Here is a 21,624-nt window from a genome sequence, read left to right on the forward strand (position 1 = left end):
GGGAGTGAGAGTGAGAATGAGCATTTCCTCTCAGGGCTGATCTCCAGTGTAAAACTCCATGATGGGCATTTGGGATTAGGTGTACTGGAATATAGAAGTAACTTAAAACAATTTTAGGTGTGGGTGGAGTAGGCAGGGACATAAGTTGTATGTGAATATAATATTACAGACATTGTAGAGAAGTCAGAAAATCACCCAGAATATTTTCTATCATAAAATCATTGATTTTTTTCTGTTTATTTTCATCCATCATTTTTCCTTTGCTCTTTTTAAAAATGTTTGTATAATTTTATATCTTTAGTTTTTCACTTTACAATTGTAAGTAGTTTCCTTGTGGCATAACCTTTGCACAATTACTTTATTTTTTGAAATGATTTTCAACCCCAGAATTAAAGCGTATAACCAAACTGCAGAATTAGGAAAGTGGAGAAAAAGCCACTCACTTCTGCCACTCTTGTACAATGACTCTTTCGTTGTGACATTGTCCCTGTATTCGCCTCCACAAATAACTTTTCTTTACTAGTAGTTATGATCATGAGTATAAAATTTTATGTCTTATTCCCTAGCATCTTTATAGCAGAAGTGTTTTTCCACATTGCCTTTGGTCATCATGTGTATTATTTTAAAATGATACAATAATATTTCCAATTGAAAGGATTTTTCTACAATTTCCTTAAGTCGTTTTCCACCTCTCAGTTTTAGAGTTAAAAATAAACCTGAAAAGCACCTCTTTACATGGATCATATTTTATATTTTTTTCCATATTCGAGATTATTTTATAAGGATAGATTCTTTGAAGTGAGGCAGAGAATAAGAAAACTTTCATGCCAAATTGGTTTTAGCAGAATTTTGCAGTTTATGCAGGTCGAGTATCCCTAATCTGAAAATCTAAACTTTGAAATGCTCCAAAATCTGAAACTTTGAGTTCTGACATTGCACAAAGGAAATGTTCATTGGAGCATTTTGGATTTGAGACTTTTGGGTTAGGGATGCTGAGCTTATAAGTATGATACAAGTGTTCCAAAATCTAAAATACTTGGTCTCAAGCATTTCAGTTAAGGGATAGTCAACCTGTACTGACAGATTGAGGTCACTGTTGAGTCTCCTCTTTGCTGTGATGCCTTGTGGGAATATCCAGACAAGGAGAGTCCCTGTGGCTCTTAGGAGAAGCTCTTTTTGAGAAATAAAATATGGTAGTAGAGGGCGTTCTGGATTAGAAATTTGCAAACTGGGGTTCTCATTTTGACCTTACTCGAGGAAATTATGTGAATTTGGGCATGATACTTCACCTTCCTCATCCATAAAATGAAAATAAAGATTAACTTTTAAGTTTCTTTGCAATTCTAAAATTCTGGGTTTAGTATTTCTGTGTGAAGATTGGGTATAAAACATGTGTTGCAGACCTGAGATAACCCAAGGTATTGAAGGCTCATGATTCATTGGAAGAACAGAATTTTATGAACCAGCTCCCTTGTATATTCATTGCCTTTCTCTTTTTCCATAGCATTGAGAAGTTCTGTGCAGAAGGCATCCCACTGTTGGGAATTCTGGTCCAGTCAAGACATTTGAGAACAGTGGTCCATGTCCTGGATAAGATTCTGCCTTTATTTTACCCTTGCCAGTATTACCTTCTGAAGAATGAGCAGTAAGTGTGTTCCATCTATGGCAGGAGACTCTCTTAAGCAGTCCAGCAAGTACAAATGACTGTGTCTTCTGGTTTCTTAAGTAAAATAAAGGGAATGCTATTTCAACAGTGTATTACGGGGCAAAAATATTCTGCACCCCAGTTTAGAATGCAGGTTGATGAACAGTGATTCTAATAATGACTCCAGTTTTTTCCTCTAATGGTGTTTAACTTGCATGTGTTTGTGTGTCATGGATCTGTTCTTACACCTCTGTGGGTAGATATAATTCCTTTTAACCCATGTTAAATGCGAAAACTTTATTTTTATAGAATCCCTTCTTAAATAGTGCTTTGGTTGAAAAATGGGACCAATTTAGGAATTTTCTGTTTCCTCATAAGTAATTAGGGAAAATTCTGTTGAGTCCTGATCGGAAGGTAAAGTGCGTCCTCCTGTGTGCTTGGCAGGTTTTTGTTGCATCTCCTCTTGTTCCTACACTTGGACAGCGGTGTCCCTCAGGGTGTCACACAACAGGTCACCCACAAGGTGGCACAGCACCTGACAGGAGCCAGCCATGGGGACAATGTGAAGCTTCTCAACAGCATGATCCAGGTGAGGGCCCTTGCAAGCCCCCAGGCACACTCTCCCCTGTCTTCCCAACCAAGACCTCTAGTGTTAGCACACTTAGGTTTTAGTCATTTCAGATCACTTGGCTCAGTGTGCTTTTGGCCAAGAAAGGCAATAGATTTGAGCTTTGTAGTGGAGGTAGATAGTATTTTGTTGCTATTTAAAAAATGAGAGGCTGGTTGTTATCTTTCCCATCACATGAGCCTTTTCTCCACAGGCACACATATCTGTAAGCACTCAGCCCAATGAAGTGGGCCCCGTTGCTGTGTTGGAGTTCTGGGTTCAGGCTCTCATAAGCCAGCATCTCTGGTACCGAGAACAACCTATCCTCTTCCTCATGGACCATTTGTGTAAAGCAGCTTTTCAGCTGATGCAGGAAGACTGCATACAGAAATTACTCTACCAGCAACATAAGGTAAAAAACCTGTTAGAGAATTTATCTTTCAGTGATTGGCTAGATAAAGTAGCTTTCTAAAAAGATTCCCCCAAATACAGTTTTCAGTTCTACTCTTTGGCCATTGCCTTCTTTAAGCTTTGCCTTAATGGCAGCTTATCCCAATAATCATAGTCCATTAGCGTAGACCCTAGGGAAGTTGGAAAGGACACCCCAGGAAGTGTCTCGCTTATTACATTTGGCTGTAATGCTCTGCCTTTGACTATTGCTGCTGGTGGACTCATCCTTGAAATCTCTGTCTTATCAGAGTCTTGTATTGTAGTAAGACAGTTGCTGATACTCTTGTAAAGGTCATTGATAAGATTTTCCTTAAAACCTCCTCTCTCTGCTCCACATCTCCCGGTGTAGAATGCCTTGGGTTACCACTGTGACCGGAGTCTGCTCTCGTCTTTGGTAAGCTGGATTGTGGCAGGCAACATCACTCCTTCCTTCATGGAGGGCTTGGCCACGCCCACTCAGGTAGGAAACTGACTGAGAGGATCATTTGTTATCTTTGTGAACTTTAATCTCATGATCATCCTTACAAAGAAATTACTAATAGTCTAAACTAACTTTTATTTAGCACTTACTCTAGTGTAGGTATACTTTTTCATTTAATCTTTACAGTAGCCCTTGGTGAGGTTGTGCTGTTGCCATTCCTGTTTTACAGAGGAGTTAACTGAGTTTTTTTTTTAATTTTATTTTTTTTGAGATGGAGTTTCGCTCTTGTTGCCCAGGCTGGAGTGCAATGGCGCGATCTCAGCTCACTGCAACCTCTGCTTCCTGGGTTCACACTATTCCCCTGTCACAGCCTCCCGAGTAGCTGGGATTACAGGCATGTGCCACCACGCCAGGCTAACCTTGTATTTTTAGTAGAGTCAGGGTTTCTCCATGTTGGTCAGGCTGGTCTCGAATTTCTCACCTCAGGTGATTCACCTGCCTCGGCCTCCCAAGGTGCTGGGATTACAGGTGTGAGCCACCGTGCCCTGCCTGAGTTTTTTTTTTTTTTTTTTTTTTTTTTAATTAAAAAACGTTTTTGGATACAGGGCCTCACTTTGTTGCCCAGGCTGGTCTCAATCTCCTGTTGTTAAGTGATTCTCCTGCTCCCAGCTTCCCTAGTATTTGGGGACTACAGGCACACTACTGTGCCTAGCGGTAACTGAGGTTCAGTGGAATTAAGGGCTGTCTCAGGAATAGACAGCTCTTGATCATACCCCAGCCAGCCGGACTGCAGAGACTGCCCAGCAGCACTGCAGAGAGGTTTAGAGTGGGCACTGGAGCCAGACAGCCTGGGTTTCAATCTGGGTTCTGCTGTTTGTTAGCTCTGTGCCTTGGGCAGCTTGCCTACCTATCTGTCCTCAGTTTTCTCAATTGTCAAATGGGAATAATGATGGCACCTATATGTAAAGCATTTAGAACAGTGCTTAGCACATAACCAGTGCTCACTGAGTGTTGGCCATTGTTATTGTCATCATCAGCAGCAGCATTATTTTTATCATTACCACCTCTTAGACTTTGTGTATAAAATTATGTCTGTTTCATCTCTTAAATCAGTAGTAACGTTCTTCAACCTCTTATTCGTCTTACTTCTTGCTCTTCTTCCCACCTCTCATGGATTGAGCTGGAACAAACTCCTTGCTGTTACCTAGACACGTCCCTGGCTTTTCCTCTTTTTGTCTCTGCCTAGCGGATTCTCTCTTACCAGCGTGCCTTTCCCTCTGACATCTACATAGAACCTTCTCTGATACAGCACTTTACCTTGACTCAGTCCTCGTCACTGCTCAACTTCACATTTTGCTTACTTATATATTAGTCTTGTCTACTCCAGTAGATGGAAGACTTCTTTTTTTTTTTTTTTTTGAGACGGAGTCTCGCTCTGTCGCCCAGGCTGGAGTGCAGTGGCGTGATCTCGGCTCACTACAAGCTCCGCCTCCCGGGTTCACGCCATTCTCCTGCCTCAGCCTCCCGAGTAGCTGGGACTACAGGCGCCCGCCACCACGCCCGGCTAATTTTTTGTATTTTTAGTAGAGACGGGGTTTCACCGTGTTAGCCAGGATGGTCTCGATCTCCTGATCTCGTGATCCGCCCACCTCGGCCTCCCAAAGTGCTGGGATTACAGGCTTGAGCCACCGCGCCCAGCCTATGGAAGACTTCTTAAAGACAGAGCCCCTGTCTGGTCCTCTTTCCTGTCTCTCTTGCACACAGATCTTGCCCAGTAAATACGGAGTTAATGAACATCTTCTTGTACTAAAGTAGCCTTTCCAAAGGAATGTAACATTTTCCAATGATCTATTTTATTTAAATTTATATCTGCGACAAGGATATAGGTAGGTATAAAAAGGTGTTAATTTTAGAAACTGCAAATATTTGTTGATTGAGCTTGAGATAGGAAGAGAGTTTAAATTGTGGAATATCAGGATGTATTTTGTCAGTGGGGCGAGCTCCTCCTTCCCCTTCCCATTATCTGGTGTCATTGTAGGTCTGGTTTGCCTGGACAGTGCTCAACATGGAATCCATCTTTGAAGAGGATTCCCAGCTCCGGAGAGTTATTGAAGGGGAATTGGTGATAAACTCTGCTTTCACCCCTGACCAAGCTCTGAAGGTACAAATAGCAGTTCTGCATTTGAGTGGTAGAAAGTGGCTTACACTTTGATGCTGATGGATTCACCCGTAGCTTTTGGGCTTTTGTGTTTTATTTTGTTGTGAATGTTTGGAAAGCTCAACAACCAAACCAATACTTAAAACTGTGTAATTGAAGAGTACTTGTTTCTCAAGGTTTGTTTAACAAGAGTCTCAGCCTAGTATTTGAAGGCTGGATCATTGCACATGTGACTGGGGTTGTCATTGCATCCCACGTACATCAGAATTCCCTGGAGAGCTTGTTAAAAAGCAGATTCCTAGACCTCACCTTCTGGGATTTGGAGTCTCTGAGTCTGGAGTGGGACAAGGAGGTTATTTTTTGGAACTCCCAGCTGATTCTCAGGCTTACTAATGTGTGGAAAAGACTGGAATAAGGCTTTAAAGACCTTCTATTTGAGTATAGATTTTGCTTTTGGGTTTCAGAGCCTGTTAAAGAATTTGCTTTTGGGTTTCAGAGCCTGTCAAAGAATTCAGCATTCTCGAATGTCTTTTTGAAATCTGAATTTTCAAAAGATTGATAAAGTTTGACAGTCACATAGTCACATTTTCTTTTTTTCTTTTTCTTTTTTTTTTTTTGAGACAGAGTCTTGCCCTGTCGCCCAGGCTGGAATTTTACAATGGCACAATCTCAGCTCACTGCAACCTCCACCTCCCGGGTTCAAGCAATTCTCATGCCTCAGCCTCCTGAGTAGCTGGGATTACAGGAGTGCACCACCACACCCAGCTATTTTTTCTATTTTTAGTAGAGACAAGGTTTTGCCATGTTGGCCAGGCTGGTCTTGAACTCTTGACCTGAAATGATCCACCTGCTTTGGCCTCCCAAAGTGCTGGGATTACAGGTGTAAGCCACTGCCCCCCAGCTTTACTTTTAGTTTTCATATCATTCTATTCCCTTGCACTATAACGTTGTATTTGCCAAGGAATTTCAGAAATGAAAATGAGGTTAGGCTAGATGACTCTTAAGACCCATACCCATTTTGGGGTCTGTGAAGTGTTTTGACAGAATAAAAGCTGCCCTACATGTCTTGTTACCAAGGAGGTTAAAATGTTAACTAGTGGATTGGAGAAGTGAGTTTTATGTGACTTTTAAAAACTATATTATTGAATTGAAAACGGAATGTTTGGTGTTTCAGTTGGATCACTTAGAAAGAGTTAACTGTTTGCATTTATGTTCATTTTGTGGTTACTCAAAGCCCTTTCTTTTTTGTAGAAAGCCCAGACCCAGCTGAAGCTCCCCATCGTGCCATCCCTCCAGAGGCTGCTGATTTATCGCTGGGCCCACCAGGCTCTGGTCACGCCTTCTGATCACCCCCTCTTGCCACTCATTTGGCAGAAGTTCTTCCTTCTGTATCTTCACCGTCCAGGACCACAGTATGGGTATGGTGCCCAGTATTGTAGGTTTCTGTGAGTCCATTTCTGCCTTTGCACTGCTCTCATTCTATGTGTTCTTAGACTGTGGAGTGTGAGTTGGAATCATTCTTTGGTGATCCCTGGTGAGGACTCTTTCTCTGTCTCTATGTTTGACATTTATTAGACTGGATCTTTTTTGAGTTGCTGGTGTCTTGTGGCAGCTTCTCTTTACCATCTTCCATGACCAGTGTAGTAAAGACAACACCCTGGGATTGGGCAAGCTTTCACACAGAACTTCTGGAGATGCAAAGGGAGAGCAACTGCCTTAAACTGAGGCAGCCTGTGTGACCGTCATGGGGCTTGTGGGAGGGGACCTTGTGATGAGTGGTGCACGTGTGAACAAAGGCCAGGCTTTGTCTGTCACCTGTGGGTTGTACTTGGGAATATTCAGCATTTTCATGGGATTCATATGAAGATACTGTACCAAGCCAGAGCCATCCACTATTACCAACCATTGCTCTCTAGCTCCTGCCTCAATTCCTCATTCCCTTAACTTACTCATTTGAAATATATAGATACTGGCTGGGCATGGTGGCCCACACCTGTAATCCCAGCACTTTGGGAGGCCAAGGAGGGTGAATCACTTGAGGTCAGGAGTTCGAGACAAGCCTGGCCAACGTGATGAAACTCCGTCTCTACTAAAAATAGAAAACTTAGCCCAGCGCGGCCAGGTGCGGTGGCTCACGCCTGTAATCCCAGCACTTTGGGAGGCCGAGGCAGGTGGATCACGAGATCAGGAGATCAAGACCATCCTAGCTAACATGGTGAAACCCCATCTCTACTAAAAAAAAAATACAAAAAAATTAGCCAGGCGTGGTGGCGGGTGCCTGTAGTCCCAGCTACTTGGGAGGCTGAGGCAGGAGAATGGCGTGAACCCGGGAGGTGGAGCTTGCAGTGAGCTGTGATTGCGCCAGTGCACTCCAGCCTGGGCGACAGAGCAAGACTCTGTCTAAAAAAAAAGAAAAGAAAAAAAAAAAAGCCCAGAGCAGTGGCGCGTGCCTATAATCCCAGCTACTTGGGAGGCTGAGGCAGGAGAGTTGCCGGGAGGTGGAGGTTGCAGTGAGCCGAGATTATGCCACTGCACTCCAGCCTGGGTGACAGAGCGAGGCTCTGTCTCAAAAAAAAAAAATATGTATATATATGTATGTGTGTGTGTGTGTGTGTGTGTGTGTATAGACAGATAGATAGATAGATAGATAGATAGATAGATAGATAGATTCTTAGTCCCTTCTATTTTAGTTTTTGCCAGCTTTCAAGTTCTTCAAGAATAGAAACCATCTTTAATCTATGCTGTACCTCTAAGTAGAGATGTCTTAAATTTGTGTGGCATTTCACACTTTTTAAAACTACTTTCACATACACCATCTTGTCGGACCATCAAAATAATCTTTGAGGTAGAAATAATAGGTATTAATTTAATGGTGTATATCCACAATCACAGTAAATTGCCTTGCTAATTAACTGCTATTTTATGCCATACAGAAAGTACATCTTGTGTTGAAAGGTTATAGATCTGTGCTTGTGTTTTTTAAGGTTACCCATAGATGGTTGTATTGGAAGAAGGTTTTTTCAAAGTCCTGCTCATATCAGTTTGTTGAAAGAAATGAAGAGACGTTTGACCGAGGTGGCTGACTTCCACCATGCTGCAAGCAAGGCCCTCCGTGTTCCAGCAGAGGGCAGTGAAGGGCTGCCAGAGAGCCACTCTGGCACGCCTGGTTACCTGACTTCACCAGAACTGCACAAGGAGCTGGTGAGGTGAGTATGGTTATTTAGCCACTTACATTGTTGTTTGCAGCACAGGTACTATGCTGGAGCAGTTAACTGTGTTACAAACTGCTAGATGTTATTCTCTTAACGCGGTTAGATTGAATATGGAAGGTGGCTTTGATATAAATTTGCATCTTGAAATGTTTCTCTTTTATGTTCCTCAAGAGAACTGAATCAACAGTTTGGATATACTTGTGTCGAGTGCCTGTAGTCTGAGTGATAAATCCTCTTCTACTTCTTTATGTAAAAATAGAAATAAGCCAAATTTTATCATAGCAGGTAAACAACTATTAAAGCCTGCTAGACAGCCTGGGCAACATATTGAGACCCTATCTCTACAAAAAATAAAAAAAAAATTAGCCAAGCCTGGTGGCGTGCACCTGTGGTCCCAGCTACTTGGGAGGCTGAGGTGGGAGGACCCCTTAAGCCCAGGAGGTCGAGGCTGCAATGAGCCATAATCATGCCGCTGCACTCCAGCCTGGGCAACAGAGTGAGACTCCGTTACAAAAAAACCTTGCTAGAATAGTTCTTTAAGAAGGTGTGTCTCACTATGTTGCCCAGGCTGGAATGCAGTGGCTATTCATAGGCACGATTATAGTGAGATGATCATAGTGCACCTTAGCCCCGAACTCCTGGGCCCACGTGATCCTCCTGAGCAGTTGAGACTACAGGTGTGTGCCACCACACGTAACTTAGAATAGCTCTTCAAAAGAAACAAATGACCAAGGCACGGCTCTTTAAGTGTGGTTCATAGATCCTCCATGGGATTCAGGGATCCACCTGAGTTGAGGGGTCTAGTAATCTCCCAAAAATATGTGCCCTATAAAATCAGGGTACAATATTTGCCTCCTCTAAAAGGTTAAGAACTCTGAAGTAGGTTTGGATTCCTTTCACACTGTTCCTTCACCTTTCATTTATAAGTTTGATATAAACTAAATACTAGTCTTACAAATAAGACTTAATAAAAATGGCTCTTAAGAATTAATCCTGAATCTACAATAGCTTCGTGAGGCCCCCATTTCATCTAGCACTGAGGCCTTAGGTTTACTTGCCCTCAACCTTTTATGGCTGTCAGCCTCCAGAATGATTTCTTCCCTTACGTTGCTTGTTGAAGGAGAACTTATTTTTAACCAGCCTTAACCAGTGGAAGGCTTTCTCTATGAATATTTTAGATAAGCCAAGAAAGTCTTTGATATTCCCTTCTGCCTCTGTTATATCCCCCTTCCTGGTATGTGTTCATAAAGTGGCCATCTATTTCACTGAGCCCAGAAGCTGGAGGAGAGAACTACCTAGCAACCTCTTCCCTGTAAGAACCCCAAAGCCCTGTCCTTGTCTCTCTTCCTGCACTGGCTGTTGCAGAGGTAAAGGAGGTAATTTTCCACTTTATTGAGTAAAGTCAGGCCAGGCCACCTCCCAGTCCTTACCCAGTAATTTGTGTATTTGCCGACTATTTTTCTAGCGCTACTGGTAAAAACAAAACAAAATAAAAATGAAGGAAGTATCATATTTTTAAAAAGGTTGGAAAATTGGAATTTTTTTTTTTTTTTGAGGCAGGGTCTTGCTCTGTCACCCAGGCTGAAGTGCAGTGGTGCAATCTCGGCTCACTGCAACCTCTGCCTCCCAGATTCAAGTGATTCTCCTGCCTCAGCCTCCTGAGTAGCTGAGATTACAGGTGTGCACCACCACGCCCGGCTCATTTTTGTATTTTTAGTAGAGACAAGATTTCACCATGTTGGTCAGGCTTATCTCGAACTCCTGACCTCGTGATCGCCTGCCTTGGCCTTCCAAAGTACTGGAATTACAGGCATGAGCCACTGTGCCCGGCCAGAACTTTTATTTTTTTAAGTCTGATTTGATTTTATTCCTTCTTGATGAGAGGGGAGTACGCACATGCTGTGATATTTATTTGTGATTCTTTGAGGTAGGAGATGGTTCTTGAGCCTAAAGCTGGAAAATTCCTACAATGCATAAGTTTAAAATAGCTCTTAATATTTTCTCTGAAAATGTTTTTATTTGAATGTTATTTTTGCTTTTCTAAGCAAAAATAACTGACTGAATTGCCCAGGAAAGAAAAGCTCCAGATTCAGATTCAGATCTGTGGTAAAAATCACCTTTTCCAGTTATTTTTTTCTGTGTACTGTATTTAAATCTACTTTAAGAATGGTTGTCAGAGCTCCTTCTTCATACCTTTTGTTTTAGCAATTATTGCATCACATTTGAATGATCTGTGACATGCCTCCCCTGCTGGACCAGGAGTTCCCTGGGAGCCGTGGTGGTTGTTGGCCACATTTTCTGTATTATGGGCTTTCTTTACTCTTACTTAGGGGTGCCAGTGTTCCTAGAGATGTAAGAAACTTTATTTGCATGCTCATCTTTTTATGTTTCATATAATTATGTTTTTATCTTTTAGGCTCTTCAATGTATATATATTATGGCTAGAAGATGAGAATTTTCAAAAAGGAGATACCTATATCCCTTCTCTACCAAAGCATTATGATATTCACAGGCTAGCAAAAGTGATGCAGAATCAGCAGGTGAAACTATAGCCCTCTTTTTTTTTTTTTTTTAGCATATCTGAATGTAATTTGAACTGGTCATATTCATAATAAAACAATTTATTGATAAGAAAATGGGTAGTCACTCAGATGGTCATTGTTTCTATGAGTTTTGTCAGTATCTAAGTGATCATATGGAGGGAATACTCTCTTTTGAATCTCCAGCCTCACCGTGCCTTCTACCTGAAGGCTTGAAGCTTGTTCTAGGGCTTTTTACAACCTCATAACCTTCCTCTGACTGTATATTTTTTTAATTGGAAGTTGTTAGTAGCTGAACACCTTTAAGCAATTATCTCTACTACCATTCTTACATGCAGTGTAAGAATTTGTAAGCATTTGTAGGGATCCATACGTGATGTAGGAGGTTGGTTGCATGGAGGAGATCAGGAGCTTACCTTTGTTTGGCTTTGGAAGTGCTTACTTGTCATTGTCACAGCTCTGGTTGCTCTTCTGGAACCACTTGATTTCAGTCTTCGTATGTCCTAAGCTGTTCTCTCCCAGGCACTTGAAGATGTCTGTGACCCTTTTTCAGGCCAAAATTTGTAATCTCAGTTTTCTCTAAGCTTCTCTAGCCATCTTGGGGACAGGGAAAAAGGGTTGGGGAAGACAATTCTGTTCTATTCTAGTTCTTTTTTTTCTAGGGTTGCAGTCTTTTGAGTATTGACCCCAGCACCAGGATGGGATTTAGGAACCTCTAAGAGTTGAAACACTTTCATTTGGATCCTTAAACCCTCCTACTTTCACATCATGTGTATATTTTATCTCCAGTAGGTGTCTTTTTCTTTTCTTTTTTTCCTTCATTCCTTGCCTTCTTTCTTCTTGCTTTCCTGCCTTCTGTAAGTATTTATTGAGTGTCTTCTAAGTGCCAGATACCAAAGATATAAAAAGAAATCTGATACATTCCCTGCCTCCAAAGAGCTTATTGGCAAACAGGAGACTAAACAAACAGTTATTACATTTTGTGATCAAGATTATGGGCCAGGTGCCTGGCTTATGCCTGTAATCCCAACACTTTGCGAGGCTGAGGCAGGTAGATCACCTGAGGTCAGGAGTTCAAGACCAGCCTGGCCAACATGGCAAAACCCCATCTCTACTAAAAAATACAAAAAATTAGCCAGGCATTGTGGTGGGCACCTGTAATCCCATCGACTCAGGAGGCTGAGGCAGGAGAATTGCTTGAACCTGGGAGGTAGAGGTTGCAGTGAGCTGAGATCACACCACTGCACTCCAGCCTGGGCAACAGAGAGAGACTCCGTCTTAAAAAAAAAAAAAAAAGAAATGATGAGAGTGGAATGCACAGGGTACTATGGGAACTAGAGGAATAGCCCCTGATTTGGATTGGGCCTGGAGTGGTGACCTTTGAGCCCTGAAGGACAAATGGGAGTTGGGCAGATGGAAAGGGAAGGCATAGTGTTAGGGAGTGGCAGAGAGGATGTTGATGGGCAGAAAGACCAATGTGTGCAGAGACATAGCAGGTGAGAGAGAGTAGGGCATGTTCAGAAAGGTGCAGGGTAGGGCACAGCACCTGAGGCGGGGCAGATGAAACCAGAGAGGTGAGTAGGAGTGAAATCCCTAAGGGCCATGTATACTTTTCTAAAGAATTTGGCTTGTATTTTGAAGTCTTTGTTTGGAGAACTACTGAAATAGCAGCAGTTATTAAACAAATGGATGAATTAAAAATATATCGAGGAAGAATCAGATACCCAAAGACTTCCAAATTTCTAACTTTGGCCCCCAGAGATAAACCCTGGAAGAGGGGGTGCCTGAGGGGCTTCAACGAGAGCTCTCTATCAAGGACTTGGTCAGAAGGGGAGATACAGATCTAGAATTCAGGAGTGAGGCAAAGTCGGATATGTGGATTTAATGGTAAGAGAATACGTAGATTAAGAAGAGGACTGAAGATGGAACGTTGAGAAATAACAGCATTTAAGGCACAGAGGAATAAGACAGAGAATATAGAGCCAGAGAAACAAGAAAAATACACAGGAGACCATGGTGTCCTGACATCCTTTGAGTGCAGTTCCATCCTCATCTTTTTATACTCGACACCCCTCATCCATATCCAAGGCTTTGTACATGGTAGGTACTTGGCCAGTGTTTTTAAAAATTAGCCGTAGCTTTCTTGGTTCTCTGAGATTTATCCTGGTTCCTCAGCATCACCAGAATTAATTGCTTTCTTTCTCTCTCTGTTTCTTTTTAAGTCAGCCTTTGCTTGGTGCTTGATGTATAATTTCTTGATCCATAATTCAAGCTCAGGATTGTTTTGTATTTTTATGGTTTCTAAGATGTCTCTGCTTACCTGTTGTTAATTCCTAGTAGTTGCTCTAGTCATTAGCCTCTGTTAACAGTTACTTGGCATAGAGGCAGAGAAAGTGACAGAGTGACCCTACTTAAAGGAGCGTGTACGCAATAGGAGGATCTAGCCCAGCACACTGAACACTCAGCTGCATGTAGAATTCAGGATTGTGATCAGGATTACATTGGAGCTCCTCCTCTGAGTCTGGAATGCCTTGGGCTGTGGGGTTGGTTTCGAAATAATGATTTGGGACTTCACAGCAGTGTGCTTATTGAGAAGCCAAGGACATTTTTTGGTTTAGAGGGATCCTTGGGCCTTTAGAACACTTAAAATACAAAAAAAATCACGGTCCACAAACCTATAGTCCCTGTTTGCTCACTTGCTATTACTGTTTGAAGTTCATTGATAATTTGACTTGTTGTTGTTGTTGTTAAAGGCAGTCCCCCATTCTAAAGTGTAGTGATCAGCAAAGTGAAATATATGTGATTCAGAATATGCAAGACAGCCCATGGGAGTGTAGGGAGAGGATACTAGAGCTGCTATATTTATTGTTTTCTCATCTTATTTATTTACTTATATGACACCTGTTATTGTGAAAAAATTCCATTGTATGGGAAAATAGGGAGACCAGTATAATGGGCATGCTCTTCTCCCCCTCCCCACATATGCCATGTGTCTAGTTTCATCTATAGCCCATCTACTTCCTTTTCCATTTTATCTTGTAGGTAATCCCAGAGAGCACTTGATACATGAAGATTTTAAAAGATAGGGATAAAAAAAAGACATAACCCAATAGCATACCTAAACATATTAGAAATAATTTTTTATATCAAATATTTAGTCAGTGTTCAAGTTTCCATTTTCCTCATAAATGTCATAAAAGTTTTGTTTTTATTTATTTTCATAGTTTGAATCAGGATCCACATGTTGCGATTGGTTGATATGTCTTATAAGTCTGTTTAATCTACAAGTCCTCCCCTTATCCCTTTACTTTTCCTTGCAATTTATTTGTTGAAGAAACTGAGTAGTTTGTCCATAGAGGCTCCCCACAGTATGGATTTTGCTAACTATATCTTCATGGTGTAGTTTAACATGTTTTTCTGTCCCCTGTATTTACTGTAAATTGATAGTTGGATTTAGTGTCTTGATCTAATAAGATTTGATTATTTTTTAACATTTTATTTTTTACCTCTTTAACATTTGCTATTTTTTACCTATGTCTTATAGTATACATAATGTATTAGCTTTATAGTGTATGTATATAATTTACAAATATACATATAGGGCTGTTACAATTTTTTCTAATCATGATACACAATCAAAAAAGTTTTATAGCTACTGCAGGGATTGTTAGAGTGGTCATTTTAATGGCAATTTATCCTAATGCTGGAGGACTTGCAGTAGACCACTTCATGTTGAAACTTACTGGTTCACTTTATAGTTAAATACATAGTTTTATATGTGAATCTATGACTTGTCTGTCAGAGTTAAAATACTGTCATTCTGTTTCAGGATCTGTGGATGGAGTATTTGAACATGGAGCGCATCTATCATGAGTTTCAGGAGACTGTTGGTCTGTGGACACAGGCCAAGCTTGAGTCCCATTCCACACCCTGCAGTTTGTCCGTGCAGCTGGACTTCACTGATCCTTTGCTGGGTGGGTCCTGGTATCACCTGCCCATTTGAATGAGTGAATGAATGATTGAATCAGAGCCATTGAGGGTTGAGGCTGACGTACTTTATTCCCCCAGTGTTCATTTTTCCTCTGACGCTTTAAAAAGAGATTTCAGTTTACTTAAACAATGGTATAAAGTGCAACTGTAAATGTAATTACTTTGCAGTTTTGAAAATCATAAGTCTGTCTTTTTCTTTTATAAACTCTATTACTTTGTACCTAGAACCCTTACCATACAAATGAATCAGATTCCTGAAGTTTCTAAGTTACTTGTTTCTCTCAGTACATTTTTCTAGAGAAACTGGTATAAGTTACCAGTTAGTTTTCTATCAGGTCACAAAAGCCCATTTAACCTATCAAGTTGCTGATATTTGGGGTAACCTATTAATTTTAATTACTATATTTCAAAAATATAGGACATATCATTGTAAATTCAATTGTTGACCAAAATATTTTTTACAATATATAGTGTAATAAGACACTGAGGTGATTCAGAAAAATGCAGAATACCTTCTTATTCCAGCTTGCCACTAACCAAAATGCGTTAGTCATATGAAGAGAGAGAAACAAGAACTTCTCTGGACTTCATGCCATTCATCTGTAAAATGGTGCTGGCTGGTCTCTTCTAAGGCTCTAAAATTTTTCCCTCCAACATTTCCTCTCCCTGCATTTTTTCTTGAAACAATATTTTTTGTGTGATTATAAAAAAGTTATATATATTAATTTTAAATATTAAATGATATAGAAAGGTATATAGAGAAAGGGATGAAAATTGCCCTCAAGCCAACAACGTAGAGTCTCATTTTTCTATTCCTGAAAGTTTGTTAAATAAGAAGAAGAAATATGTGAATAGATCTGGGAGCTATTAAATGATTTCTGTTCATGCCCTTCCATTTGTAGTGTTTCTTTGTTGCTTGAACACTGCCCTAAAATACGAATTGTTTTTGCTGGAGTTAAGCTAGTAATTTATGAAGCCCTTAGTTTGTTCCAAGCACTGTCTCAGTGCTTTATATGCATTAACTCAGTCCTCACAAAAACCCTATATTGTTAGGTTATCCCTATTGAGCAGATAAGAAACCCAATTTGTAAGCTGTTAGGTGACCTGCCCGCAAGCTGGTTATTGGGCAGAGCCATCTGACTCCAGAGACCTGCTGTTCACCACTCATTATTCTACCTCTTGTGTCCAGCGATACCTTGTACTTCTAAGCAAAATTAGGGCCTGTACTTCTAAATAGTGAGTTTCAGGTTTTTCTCAGATATAAGAGGTTAGTTGATGATTATATCACATGATTGGATTTGTGGTTGTGATTGGTTGTAGGAAAAATTTCGCCAGCACCCTTGTGATAACAATTTCTTTTTCTTAAACTAAATTTGTTTTATTGGCTTCAATATTTTTGTCAGTTGTGGTCTAGAGTGGTGATTACTATTAAATATGAATTTAGATTTTTTGTTTGTTTTTAAAATATCCCTGGTTTTTCTTTTATGGTAACTTATATTGGGTTTGAAAGAGCCCCCAGTTTTCCTTTAGCATCGTGGCCTCTTATGTTGCTTGAAAGGAACTTTATCATAAATAGCCACAAGTCTTATCCAGTGATGAATACCTAACTTGGTTACATCTGTGCAAAGAGTGGTTCGTTCTAGTGGAAAAACATTAACTATAAGGGATAGTGCTGTACTTGACCTATTTGAAATGTTGGATTCCATCTGTTTGGGGTACAAACAGTACAAGTCTCCTTATGCCAAGTAAAGTCATGGCTATTAATTTTTCTTTAATTTTTCTCAACAAGAATAGAAAATAGAATGTTACATCTGGAATGTAATCGGAAATTCATTGTAGTCCCTTAAGTACTTGTTGACTTGACTTATTGACTTGAAATTCCCTTGACCACTGCCTTCCTCTGTTTCTTGCTATTGAAAAGAATTGGGTAGGTAGCAGCATTTTTCTTCATGTTATTCAGTCCCCACCTGCTGTGTGGTATGTGTATAGTGTGGTGGAGGGAGAGGGAGGGAAGATAGGAATCTGTTGGATATCTACTGTGTATTCAGCTCTGTACTGTCTAGAAGTATCAAACATTTGAATTTGATTAAACAGTATAAGATCATATGTAATCTTGGGCAAAGTTGCTTGGTAGAAATTCACCTTTTTGTGTGTGTGTGTGTGGCACTGGATTGCTTATTTGGACTCCATAAATCATTTGTTGAGTGAATGAATAAGTAAATGACTGATGGACTATATGACTGCATAAATAGAAGTGCTGAAGGAGCTTATGCATATGTTTTCATTCATTTTATCTCTTACTGCATCCAGTCCTCCTGTTCAAACCTTTGCCTGATTTCAGATTTTTGACTCAGCTATATTCCATAATGCTTATTCTTTTTTCTTCTATTCCTCTGAATTCTGCATGATGGCATTAAAACCTTGAGTGGGTGACCTGCCTACCTACTCCATTCACCTAAACCATTATTCAGATGATAGCTACCATCTGATTCAAGCTTGCATAGAGCTGTTCACTAGATCCACATGATACTAGTGTAATGCACTAGATAGTAGCTTTACACTAATATCAAGTCCAAACTTGTTAGCATGTCATGCAAGTCCTGTCTAGGGTAATAATTTAAGGTCATGAGCTTTAACTCTTTAACTACCATAATTATGACTATAAATTTTTTGAGGATAGGAATTCTACTGAATTGTACCACATGCTTCTGTTCTCCTGCTAATTCACCTGATTGCTCAGTATATATGACTTAATTTCCTTTCAGCTAAAGAAAGGGTTTTAAGTAACTTGCGGAAGCATGAGGCTCCCCAGCCTCCCCTTGTTCTGCACCCGACGAAGCCTCCTGTGCCAGTTATTTCCTCTGCTGTGCTATTGAGTCAGAAGGACGCCACACAGCTGGTGTGCACAGACCTGAATCTGTTGCAACAGCAGGCCAGGTAAGACCATGCAGCCTCAAGGATCATGTTCCCATGCTGGTGGCTTTGACAGGCTGGATGAATTGCTACCTGGAGTGGCTTCCTTGTCAGCATTTTTACCATGAGGATAGTTTGACCAACCTGGCCCAGACGGTTCACTTGGTTAACCAAGTTGTGACAAGTCTTATAATTTCACATCGAAATTATGTGGTACTCTCACCAACTATCAATTTCACATTTCCTGTGGTGGCATTTCTGAGTGTCAGCAGTGCCAGCTAAGATTTTCTTATGTTTCTCATGAAGAGATCTTCTGATATTGGAAAGATGGTGTTGGAAAGGTGTGAAGTAAGAGGTCCTTTCTTTTCTCATTGCTGTACTCTCTACCTCTCCATATTCTTTAAGAAATTGACGTAAACATTGATTAAAGTGTGGGAAAGTCATTGTTTTGAGTTCACATGGTGGATACAAAATGATCAAACAGTTTAAGGTTTTGATCTAACTTGAGATCTTGTGAGAAGGAGCATATGTGGAGTAAGTCTTGTTTCAATAACAGTAAGCGAGCCTTACTTTTACAAATCCTATGTGAATCAATTTCTTTTTTTTTTTTTTTTTGAGACAGAGTCTTGCTCTGTCACCCAGGCTGGGGTGGTGCAGTGGCACGATCTCGGCTCATTGCAAGCTCCGCCTCCCAGGTTCATGCCATCCTCCTCCCTCAGCCTCCCAAGTATCTGGGACTATCGGTGCCTGCCACCACGCCCAGCTAATTTTTTGTATTTTTAGTAGAGACGGGGTTTCACTGTGTTAGCCAGGATGGTCTTGATCTCCTGACCTCATGATCCACCCACCTCGGCCTCCCAAAGTGCTGGGATTACAGGCATGAGCCATTGCGCCAGGCCGTGAATCAATTTCTTATTGGTATTTTTTTCCTTGGCTGTTTTTGGTCCAGGCATTTGTTGTGTGTGTGTTGAGTGCACATATAAGCACCTGCCCATTAATGTAATGATACATACAGTTAGACCAGTTTTGACACCCCATGTATGCCATTAGCTTTCTTGGTCTTTGACATTTCATTTTGAGTTGCTAATACCTAAGAAGTCATTGGTACTTACAATTAAGGCACCCCTTGAGGATGATGAAGTTAGGATAGAATTCTCATTTGTTCTTGTAGGGTCTGTTGGTATAACATGGATTCTAAATGGAGCTTTGTTTGTGGCTATAAAGTTGTCTCACTTCTCTATAGGCTTTTCTGTCATTTCTTAGCTTTCTTTTTAACCTCTGTGCCAGGGGGATGATTTGGGTAAGTCTTGGCTCACAACCTTTGGTTCTCTGTTACTATGGTATATGCGTATTTTGCTGCACTATAATGCTGGCTGTGGGTAACTGGAAGCCTTTATCACTTATCATATAACCTTTCCTAAGACTTTTTTTTTACCTCCTGATGATGTTTTTCAGAACCGCAGCTCTTCGGGAATCTCAGCAGGTTGCTCTGGATGGTGAGCTGTTGGACACAATGCCAAAGCAGTATGTGAATCGTGAAGAACAGACCACACTGCATTTGGAGTGCAGAGGCAGCAGCGGTAAGAAATGCCAAGGAGCCGCAGTTGTCACGGTTCAGGTAAGTGTTTAAATTTCTTCAGAACTGAGAGAATTTTAATTGAGTCCCTAATGTTGGCATATCACTGAGAAAGATTGAAAGACATATATAGCACACTGTCTGTGTCCCAAACATTTGCTAGTTTTGCAGGGCATGAAAACACTCATAGAGCTAATCACACATTTTTGTAGGTACCAGATGAGTCCTATAAGACAGATATTCAAATAGGAATTAAAAAAAAAATCAGAATCATTGAGAAGATTCCTAGAGAGAGGGCTTCAACCAATTCCTTTCTTTCTTTGTTTGTTTTTTGAAACGGAGTCCCCAGGCTGGAGTGCAGTGGCGTGATCTCAGCTCACTGCAACCTCCGCCTCCCAGATTCAAGAGATTCTCCTGCCCCAGCCTCCCGAGTAGCTGGGATTACAGGCACCTGCCACCATGCCCGGCTAATTTCTGTATTTTTAGTAGAGATGGGATTTCACCACGTTGGTTAGGCTGGTCTTGAACTCCTGACCTGGTGATCCACCCGCCTCGGCCTCCCAAAGTGCTGGGATTACAGGCGTGAGCCACCGCGTCCGGCCTCAATTGATTCTTAAAAGACTTTGGTGATGATACAGTGGGAAGGAATTTGGAAATGGAGTGGCCATGATGTCATTTAGGGGTCAGTGGCTAGGTCAGCCTGTTCCAAGTGTTTTGGGGGTGGTGGTGGGAATTCACATTGGAAAGGTTGGTGTGCACCATCATTGGGAGCTCTGGCTGTCTGCTGCACATGGCAGGGAGCCCCTGAAGATGAACGTGGGAAGGATATATGGGAAGCAGATTAGTCAGGTGGAACTTGCTGACAGGCAGAGGAGAGACATGCAACAACGTGACTAAAACTTGAACTGCCTCTCAGAGTTACCTTCTTGCACTGGAATATAGGCAGAATTTGGATCTGCGATATGGTATGCACTTCACAATGGAAGCTTTGCTGAAGCTAGCATGCCATAGCATTTACTTTATGCCAGGCCCTGTCTAAACACTTTAAATAAGTTATTTTATCCTCACAACAACTCTGCGAGGTGGCCATTATCATATTATCTTCATTTTTCAGGTAAGGAAGTAGAGTCACAGAGAAGTTAATTAAGTTGCACACCTGAAGTGCCACAGCCCGTAAGTGGCAGAGCCAGAAAGGCCCAGGCAGTCTGGCTCCAGAGCCAGTACTCTTTTTAAAGTAGAGATGGGGTTTTGCCATGTTGCCCAGGCTGCTCTCAAATTAGTGGGCTCAAGCAATCTGCCTGTCTCAGACTCCCAAAGTGCTGGTATTACAGGCCTGAGCCACCGCACTCAGCCAGCCTGTGTTCATTAATCACTGCACTGTATTCCTCCTTTGAGTGAAGTCAGTATTCCTTAAGCTGAAAGAGAAATGCTTGGAGATGAGCACTGCCTATTGTCTAAATCTGTCTACACACAAATGATTCTTTTTTGTTAGCTTTTGGAAATTGGAGAAAATTTATTTTACTCCCTCTTGTTTGTCTTTCAGAAATTTCCCTTCTTTTTTTTGCTAATTTTCATTGTAACTATTCCAATGTCTCCATCAATTTCCTTGGGTGACTCTTTTCTACAAAATGTCTTCTCTGAAATAATCTTTCATATGTATTGTATTTTTCATTACTTTCAAAATGTATCTCTGATTTTTCAACATAGTTGTATTTGTCTAAAGTTCAGAAATTTGACCTAAAAGTTAGGATGAGTCTAACTTATTTTCCTGTATGTTATTGTAAATATGTGTGACTCTTAAACATTGAGTTATCTTTGGCCAGGTGCTATAAACAACTGTATAACTGTATGAACAGTTGGTTTTCTTTTGGTGTATACGGTTAGTTTTCTTTTGGTGTATTTTTTTTCCCAGTTACTAATGCTGTTGTAGTAAGACCAAGGTAGAAATATTTAAGAAAAGATCACTTGCTGAAGTAATAAAACTGGGAGAAAAGTTTGCCAATTTTGGGTGGAGTTTGAGTTAGTGAGGAAAAAACTGAAAATGTATCCGGTTTTAATAAAAAAGGGATGTCTTCACCAATTTGTGTTTTTCCATATTTTAAAACTACATAT

The 21,624-nt window shown here is 40.8% G+C and overlaps 1 protein-coding gene across 2 annotated transcripts in view; it reads left to right on the plus strand.

Moving 5' to 3' along the window:
- Positions 1–21,624, plus strand: part of EPG5 (ectopic P-granules 5 autophagy tethering factor) — a 122,262-nt gene that overhangs the window by 52,132 nt on the left and 48,506 nt on the right. For both annotated transcript variants that reach the window (XM_055233424.2, XM_055233427.2), the window contains exons 17-27: positions 1,505–1,645; positions 2,090–2,234; positions 2,467–2,664; positions 3,052–3,162; positions 5,162–5,284; positions 6,533–6,699; positions 8,266–8,487; positions 10,910–11,033; positions 14,863–15,007; positions 17,789–17,960; positions 19,392–19,554. In XM_055233424.2, the coding sequence (XP_055089399.2) occupies positions 1,505–1,645; positions 2,090–2,234; positions 2,467–2,664; positions 3,052–3,162; positions 5,162–5,284; positions 6,533–6,699; positions 8,266–8,487; positions 10,910–11,033; positions 14,863–15,007; positions 17,789–17,960; positions 19,392–19,554 (1,711 nt within the window). The remainder of the gene's footprint in view (positions 1–1,504; positions 1,646–2,089; positions 2,235–2,466; positions 2,665–3,051; positions 3,163–5,161; positions 5,285–6,532; positions 6,700–8,265; positions 8,488–10,909; positions 11,034–14,862; positions 15,008–17,788; positions 17,961–19,391; positions 19,555–21,624) is intronic.

Source organism: Symphalangus syndactylus, chromosome 1 (genome assembly GCF_028878055.3).
Source record: "Symphalangus syndactylus isolate Jambi chromosome 1, NHGRI_mSymSyn1-v2.1_pri, whole genome shotgun sequence".
Taxonomy (NCBI): domain Eukaryota; kingdom Metazoa; phylum Chordata; class Mammalia; order Primates; family Hylobatidae; genus Symphalangus; species Symphalangus syndactylus.